This window comes from Equus caballus, unplaced genomic scaffold, assembly GCF_041296265.1.
Source record: "Equus caballus isolate H_3958 breed thoroughbred unplaced genomic scaffold, TB-T2T haplotype2-0000448, whole genome shotgun sequence".
Lineage (NCBI taxonomy): Eukaryota > Metazoa > Chordata > Mammalia > Perissodactyla > Equidae > Equus > Equus caballus.
This window is the reverse complement of record NW_027221892.1, coordinates 1,640,631-1,649,498: the sequence shown is the minus strand read 5'-3', so window position 1 is coordinate 1,649,498 and position 8,868 is coordinate 1,640,631. Positions and strand designations below refer to the sequence as shown.

Sequence of the window (8,868 nt, the reverse complement as noted above, 5' to 3'; positions counted from 1 at the left end):
AGCAGATGTGATGCTGCAGGACTCCTGAAGCTATGTCATGAAAGGCAATGTTGATTCTGACTTGTTTGCAAAGACGCTTGCTTTTGGAACCTTGGGGCCACCATGCAGTGGAAATCCCAAGTCACACGGAGAGGCCAAATGCTGGTGCTCCTGTGAACCCTCACTGAGGACCCAGACTACAGCCAAAATCAACTCACAGACATGTGAAGACTCCTCTGATTGATTCCAGCCACCAGCCACGGAGTCACCCTGACCTGTCAAGTCTTCACGAGCCTGTGCCCCAGACACCATGCAACATGTAGAAGCTTCCTCCTATGCTTTTCCTGAATTCTAAACCCACAGAACCCATAAGTATATGGAAAGGTGGTTTTCAGCCAGTAGTTTTGTAAGAATTTGTTATCTAACAATAGAAACCCCAATATAGGATTTGTAAATTTATATTTATACTAGAAGCTAAAACTTCATAATGCAACTGTTGTGTAGCCTGGGTGTAGAGTTTCTCTTGCTACGGAAATGCAATTAATTTAGAATATACTTTTATATTTATTTTTCGGCTAGACTTTTCCTAGGTACAGTTGTGGTGGACACTGAAGCCACACCAACTGGATGGCACACATTTAGTGACAAATTCTTAGAGGAATCCCAGCTGGAGTCCAAGAAAAAAACAAAGACTTGTCTGTCAACTCCCTGTGTTTGTGGGTTTCTATTTCAGCCAAGTTTTTCATTGAGGGTTAGTTTTACTGTAGGGGTTTCATTGTGAAACACGGATCCTTCAGGGTCCCAGTACAGAGTTCCTCTTCCAGTAGGGATAGTAAAACCCAATCCTCTAGGTTCTAGAGAAGCTCCCCACCCATCCTCCCATACCCATCAACTTAGGGAAGCGGTACACCAGCCTCAGCACTGGATGCTCATTGAGCTTGTTCTGAACTCCTCCTCCTTTGTGGAAAACGAGGCATTGTGCTTTCCTTTATATGACCTCAATTTTGCAGGTACAAGAATGCTTGATATAATTTGTCTTGCATATCCAGGCGTTTACAGTGGAAGGTTTTTCAGATTAGCTACTCATGCACAGTGCCATGCCTTATTTTATTTTTTGTTATGAACAAAAAATGGTGCCTTTAGAAAACATAAATAAGCATTTTCAATGTTTTTTACTATGTATTTGTTCAAATAATGATAAATGTTTTTATTTTACCAAAATGAAGTAATATCAGACACAGTGTCTTCTAACTCTTTTTACTTAAAGATACTTCATGGCTATATTATCCATGTTATTAAACACAACATTTATTAAATACTCATAACTTTTATTGCCTCTATTTTGTACTATTGGATTACTTCAAATATTTTCTGTTAGTCTTCTAATATTGGCTGGTTATGTTTCAAATATTTCAAAATTAAAAGCAGATTTGTGATGATTATCTAAATATTTTCTGATGTGTGGTCTATGTTTTGGCTTATGGTACCTGCTTGATTTCTCTCCAAGGGGAGGTGGTTTTGTATTTTAATTAGGCATGCATCTTCATTATGCACATCAATTCATATAGAACTATTTTAACCCACCACCGAACTTGATTGTCACGGTAGCTGTGCTGCTTTAGTCAACTGGAAACAGAGCAGCTAAATCCCAGATACTCTGGAGTTGGACTGTCCAACACAGTAGCCATTAGCCACATGTGGCTATTGAACACTTGAAATGCAGATAGTCTGAATTGAGATAGGCTGTAAAAGCCAGATTTTGAAAACTTAGTACAAAAAAAGAAGATCAAATATCTCATTACTAAGTGTACACTACGTACACATTGAAATGACAATACTTGGAAATACTGGCTTAAGTAAAACAAATCATTAAAATTAATTTCACCCGTTTAGTCTTACTTCTATTTTTAGTGCTTAGGGGACTGCTGAAGGGCCAGATGGTGAATGGGAAGTTCCTTTTGATAGCGAAAGTACACAACTTTATTCCAAGTGGAGACAAAGGTTGGGGTTACAAGCTGAACAGGTGAAATCCAGTCACATTCGTCTCTCCATCTGACGTTGGGAATGGATCCAGAGAATGGAGATGATGGTTTCACCCAAGTATTTCCGCAATTAGGAGCTCCTTTATGAAATAAATGCATATCTAGCCAGGAAAATAGTCCATTTTTATTCTGGTCTCACGGATATGTACAGGAGAAGAAATTAATAGTAAAATGGTGTGTTCATACATTGTTGTAGACTTTCAAAATACATTTTTAAAAGAACAATTTAATGAAACACATTTATAGCACTTTTTCCATTCTTGAAACTTCCAAAAGTGACTTTTTTCAGATTGAAAACAAAAATGAATTTGCCTCAACTTTTGTTATACTGTTACTAATGAGCTCAGAGTGAAAATTATGTCTTAAAAACATAATAATAATATCTTAAACATAATAATGATAATCTTGAACATAATAAAGATACTATTAAACAGTTGTCTTAAATTTACCAAATAAATAGATGTGCTATTATAAGATAATACTATTCCTGTTGTTTCTCTATCTCTTTCAGGATCATATATGTAACTTCAAAATTAAATCGCCCCTTTTAATTTTCTCTTTTCCACGGCCCAATATTTTCTCACAGAACACAATGTGTTATTATCATCTACCCTAAGTCTATCCTATTGCGTTAGTAAGAAAAACCAACTTAATAGCAGCAGCAACGGATCAACGAGTATATAAAAGCTACGGTGCCTGGCAGCACATTGTTAAACCCTCTGTCATGTGCATTATGGGTACATCAGCCCTTTATGTTCTCACAGAAACATCTTTATATCTACAAGTTTTTGCTACAACTATTTACTTCTGTTTTCTAGCGTAGTACCATTCAAACTGCAATACCTGTTTTCATTACATTTTCCAGAATGACTAGGTACGGTTTTTGAAAGCACATTTTAAAAAATGTACATTGAAAACTTCTATTATGATCTTTTTTTGAAGTAGTGCACCTTTTCTAAAGTATTTTTAATTATTTTATATTTATAAAAATATATTTTGTAAATATCAAGTACCCTATAAAATATATGTATATTATGTTATTTAAATAGAACCTAGAATACTTGACATTCAACAAATATATACTGAATGAATAACTTTTTTGATGACGTTGGCAGTCCTTAGTGGTTGGCTAATCAATTTCCATCCCCAAGGATGTTCTGCCTCTCCCATCTACCAACTGTAGAGGCAGGCATAGTTAAGTCTCAGTGCGTCAGCCTCATTGCCCTTAGAGGGAATCAAATGACACAGCTATGGATAATAAGATGTATATGAAAGTCTGCAAGGGGTGGTCATGAGAAAACTTTTGCTTCCTTATGAACAGGGCAGCTATAGCTTGAACCATTCTCCCCGCTTCTTCCTGCCCTTTAAGGTTATTCTTACTGGAGCCATGGTGATCATCTTAGGGTCTTGGGGAGAGGCCATGAGAATTGCAGATACAGAAACTGCAAGATTATTGAACTGCTATGGCTATTACCGTCACTACCAATTCTTCTTAGGTGATAAAAAATAAGAAAAAAACTAATTTGTTTAAGCCATTGCTAGGCAGACTTTCCTTGACAATGACTATGATAAGAAATAATACAATGACCAAGATGAAAGTATTATTGAGAGCCAGGTCGTAGACATCACTCAAACACAGTGACCGCACCAATTCTTTGTTTTATCGCATGGCCTCCTTTTCCAGTCCTCTTTTCCAACTCTGCTTTCTTGGAAGGGAATTCATGAGCTGTAATACTTGAGGACATTCTCCTCTGTAGGTTTCAGGATTTTCTTATCTGCCATATTCACCACCCGTCCAGGAGCAAGACCAAAGAAAATCTGCCTTGGGTCCTTTCGAGTAGTAACTTTGAAGAGTTCATCTTTAGTAACGTCAGGTAAAATATAACCATACTTCTGGGCGAGTTCAAGTCTTGCTTCAGGAAATTTGGCCGGATCCGCCAGGTCACCACGATTCTTTGCATCAGTATAATACGGCACCAGTGCTTCAGGTGCAAGCATTCGTTTTGGAATGGGTTGTCCACGCAGAAAGAATGGAACAGGTTTGCATAGAATTTCTAAAACAATTTTTAAATTCAAAAAAGAGAAAGGCAAATGTTGACTATTTTATTTACATGATGGTTTTCTTTTAATAATGGTATTTTATAATCATTAATTTTTAAATATGACCAAGATGAGAACTTAATTCCAAGAACTCTTTTAATTAAATAAGCTTGTTTTAAGTAAACAAATGGAAATGCTTAATTTTCAAAAGTTTGTATCTTGAAAGTCAGAGTTACTCCTGGGTTACCAACCATTAGTGAGTTTCTAGACATAGGTAACATTGTATTTAAGCCCTGTGTTCAAAAACAAAAACAAAACCTTTTTATGACCTACTGGCTGAGGTCTATCAGAGGACAGAGCCCCACCAGCCACAGCACTAATAAGAAATCCTGAAACAGAAAACAGAGGTGTCCAAACGGCAAGTCAAACAGCCATGAGGACTTTTACAATCCTCACATGCAGCCAGCATGAGACAAAGAGGGAGAGAAGAAAATGACTGCGGAGCAAGCTTACCCAGACTTCTGGGATCACAGAAGGCTGTAGTAACGACACCACCACTCTCTTCGATTGCAGCAATGGCTAGTTCCGAAGCCAACTGTACTTCAATATTAACTTTCGCCTTAAAGGTATCAGCACCCTGTAACACGTCAAAATAGTCTGTGAGTAGCTAGCTTGGCTAAAAGTAAATTAACTATGGCAAGCTTCCTTTTTACACTGTGTTTCCTCCTCCAAAATGCCCACAATGTAACAGCAATTCCTACTTCAAAGACTTCTGCTTCCAGGTCCTATCAAATAACATCAAATTCTTTTACATTTTCTAGGCCCCCTTCTTTTACCAATTTTCCTTCCCTGTGAGCAGAGATGACTATATTTTCACTTGATGTATTTCGTAGACACCAATATAAGCACCCATTCCCAGTACTTCGGTAATAGTTGGCTGTTTAACCCTCATAACAACCCTATGACAGGATTATTGCTAAACCAACTTCACAGATGGGGAAACTGAAGCACAGATAGGTTAAATACCTTGCCCAAAATCACAAAGCTAGGATTCTAACCCAGACAGTCCAGCCACAGTATGTGTTCTTAACCACAACATTATGCTGTAGGATACAGATCATGACTTATCTTCCTATCCCTTAACAAGCAAGAGGCCAAGAGAAGGTTAAAGAGGGGGACGAGTGGGCTAGAATCAGCGAAAGAATAAAATATCTGAGCTTTGGAGGGGTCACCCCCTCTAAGAAAAAAGGGAGCAAAGGACAACAGAAATTCACTTTGCATTCATTATTGACTTTACTACAGCCTCTAAACTGACAGAAAATAAGTTTACCTTTCCCTACCATGGTCAACACTGAAAAATGTAGTCCTGAACTTTTTTAAGTTCTACTTTTGATCACTTTAGTTAGGATGTGCTATATTTTAATTTCAAAACAGATTCTGACAAAAATAAAAAGATGGCATCATTACCATTCTTTTTGTAGTGATAAGAATTTTTTCCTATTTTGGTGTGGTTGAAACAAGCTGGCTCCCAATCAAGTTCCTTTTATTAATTATGAACCTTTAATATATTTAAAAAATATTCCATCAATTCTAAGATACACTTTTTCCATCTATGATACCGACCTGCATTTTAATAATTATGGTACGTTTGACTCAATAAAGTAAGGTCTTGCCATATTATTTGTGATTTTTTTTTTTTTCTGCTGAGGAAGATTCACCCTGAGCTAACATCTGTTGCCCGTCTTTCTCTATTTTGTCTGCGGGTTGCTGCCAGAGCATGGCCGTCGACGAGTGGTGTGGGTCTGTACCCAGGAACTGAACCCAGGCCACAGAAGGGGAGGGCGCCAAACTTAACCACTAGGCCACAGGGCCAGCCCCTATAATTTGTGATTTTTAATTACTATTCCATAGATTGCTTGACCACTCCCCATCCTTGGACATTGGGGTTAGTTGCAGTATTTTAAGTATTATAAAAGCATTTTTAGGAATGTCTTTCTATCAGTTAGGTTTATTTTGTTTTTCCTTGAAAACATGTCTTTCCAAATTGGTAATTTTATGCTGAAGGATCAGAAAGTCTTATTATCCACTATTTACTACAAATCTGAAATCAATTTACAGCGCTGTAAACGATGTGGAACTGTACTTACACAACCACTGCCCTGGTGTCGTTTTCAGGATTATTTTTGTTAGTTTAATAGACACATACCTGTGAGTTGCTGGGATGCGCAGTTTAACAGCTGAAGAGGTCACGGATTTTTCCATGTCAATTTACATGTGCATTCCCTTATACACCCAGAGTAGGATACTGAGACTTAATCGCATATTTGGTAATCTATCTTCAAATCATCTTATTTGAAAATCCTTTATCCGTAAGGTTTACTTTTTCAAAGGAATCTAAAAGGTTTTTCCATAAACATATGCCTCCCTCTAGTGGACACTAAGTTACTCACACAGTTACATTACTGACAACAAGGAGGAGGAGCAGTTAATTAACAACACGTTTATTTGCTTATGAAATGCCTGGCCAATGTCTATAAATAGAAAAGTCCTTTACTGCGATTAGAATTGGATTTGATCCCTTTCTTCCATAAATACTGAGTTATTATCATGAGCCAATATTTCCAATATTGCAAACATAGGAATGAATCACAGTACCTGCTCTCAAAGAACTTACATCACACTGAGGAAGACAGTGAAAAATAAATGCATTACTTAGTAATAAATGTCAGGTGTTCATATATTCAAAGAAAAAATACTTCGGGCAGAGTAATGCAGACAGAGTACGACTGTGGGGGAAGCGGGTGGGGGCTGAGTGTTCCTTTATAAAAGAAAATCAAAAAAGACCTTTCTGATATTATCAGATCTGAACAGAGAACCAAAGGGAGGGAGGGAACAAGCTGAACGGACACACGGGAGAAGAGCATTCCCGGACCATGGGAACAGAGGCCCCTCGACGTGATCATGCTGGCTTTCTAAAACCACAACTGAGTATAAACACAATCACCACTATGTAATGGTTATAACAATTCAAAAGGGATAAAAACAAAGGAGGCAGAGTATAGATTATATGAAAATCAGAAATAGCCTCCTATCTAACTCCAAAAATACTAATCCAGACTTACCTCCTCTACCAGCTGGACACCATAATCCCTTTTATATGGCTGGATGGTCACACCTCTCCCATTGACAAGCTGGGTTAAGTCAATAGGCTGAGTAGGATCAACTCGACCCAAATCAATAAGACACTGCAGCCTGTTGAGACTCAAAGGCTGATACCGGCGTCTGAAGCTACAAAACAAGAAAGTAACAGTTGGAAAACTCAACTCTCTTCCTCTTAAGTTCTCCAAATCAACTTAAAAGTTTTGTTCTCTATTTTCCTCCAACAATTTAGATGGTAACAAAATAAGACCCTCCTGACTACAACAGAAACGTTATACTGCTTGATTTTTGGTAACGACACAAAACCAGTATTTCCTTTATTTTGCTAAAAATACTTTGCCTCTTAAGCATTTTACTTCACTCATTTACACAAATCAACAAACAAATTTGGGGAAAATTTAACCCACTATCTGAATTATGCATTAATGGAACTCAAAGTAACCATGGTAGTTGTCATTTATTGGGTAATCACAATGAGCCAGGTTTTTATATATATTATTGCTAAGCCTCTAAACAACCAGGAGAGCAGGCATCATTATCTCCATTTTGCAGGCTCAATGTCTGGGCTTTTTTCCCTGCTATTCCAAACTAATTGCACGACTAAAGATGCTTCAGAGGAACAGGGGCAAAAGTTTGCTTCAAAGTGACTATCAATTTCTACCAAGCTATTTTTTAGGTGATTCTCAGCGAAAAACAGGGCTTTCTACTTTAAAAAGCAGAACAACCTACCTATGTCCTTCATTAAACCCGTATTTTGGGATTTGTATGTAAAATGGAGTCTGGCCTCCCTCAAAGCCCAGTCGGGGCCGGGTTCCTCTCTGTCGTTCTCCTTTATCTGTCGCCTCTGCCACATCTTCTACCTCTTCTCCGCCCCCTCGGTCGTCTTTCCTAAAGGAAAGAACAAAGTTTTATGATCTACAGATGCCTTTTTATAAACTGTATCTCATCTTTTCGTTGTATATTTTTTGTTACACCATTTATTCATCCAACCAACCAGTACTAGCTAACACTACCTTGTGCCAAGCACTGTCCTAGCTGCTCTAGCGTCCAAACACTCTAAATCAGCATCTTTGCCTCTGAAGATGTACCTAATTCTTGCAACCAAAGTGCAAGCTGTGTTTCAAAGGCAAACTTCCAAGGATGGGATGGGGATAAGGGTTCTACAACAGGCTCGAACGGAAAAAAACCTAGAGTTAAACATCCACAACAAACAAAGCTTACATGATAGTTAAGAAATTCTATTTTGGAATTGTAAATATGTCATTGCTACCCATACATTATTTTATTTAAAGATTAATTTATAAAGAAAACATTTTTCTTAATTTACTTCCTGTCACTTCACGAAGGCAACGAACTGATTTTCAAAATTACAGTACGTCACCTAACAGCTTTTCTGGCTGTATTTAGTGATTTGAAGAGACATCTAACGGAATAAATCAATTCAACTCTTTCCCATGAAGCTATACTGGAAAAGTCCTTCATTTTAATTCCAATTTTGAACGGGACAATCATTTTGCAGTGCGACTTCGCTCCTACGCCCTAGCATAATTATGCTTTTAAGCATAAACCGTATTACGAGTTGACACCACGCGAGAAGATTTTCCTCTGCAGTTAAGGAGAACAGGGACTCAGAAACCCTACCTCCATC

The 8,868-nt window shown here is 37.7% G+C and overlaps 1 protein-coding gene across 1 annotated transcript in view; it reads right to left on the bottom strand.

The window, feature by feature from the left end:
- Positions 1 to 2,123: 2,123 nt before the first annotated feature.
- Positions 2,124 to 8,868, bottom strand: part of LOC138922075 (large ribosomal subunit protein uL15m-like) — a 414,353-nt gene continuing 407,608 nt past the window's right edge. Inside the window, 5 exon segments of the mRNA XM_070258904.1 lie at positions 2,124 to 4,075; positions 4,575 to 4,698; positions 7,184 to 7,349; positions 7,950 to 8,059; positions 8,061 to 8,108. Coding sequence (XP_070115005.1) covers positions 3,741 to 4,075; positions 4,575 to 4,698; positions 7,184 to 7,349; positions 7,950 to 8,059; positions 8,061 to 8,108 — 783 coding nt within the window. The 3' untranslated portion in view covers positions 2,124 to 3,740.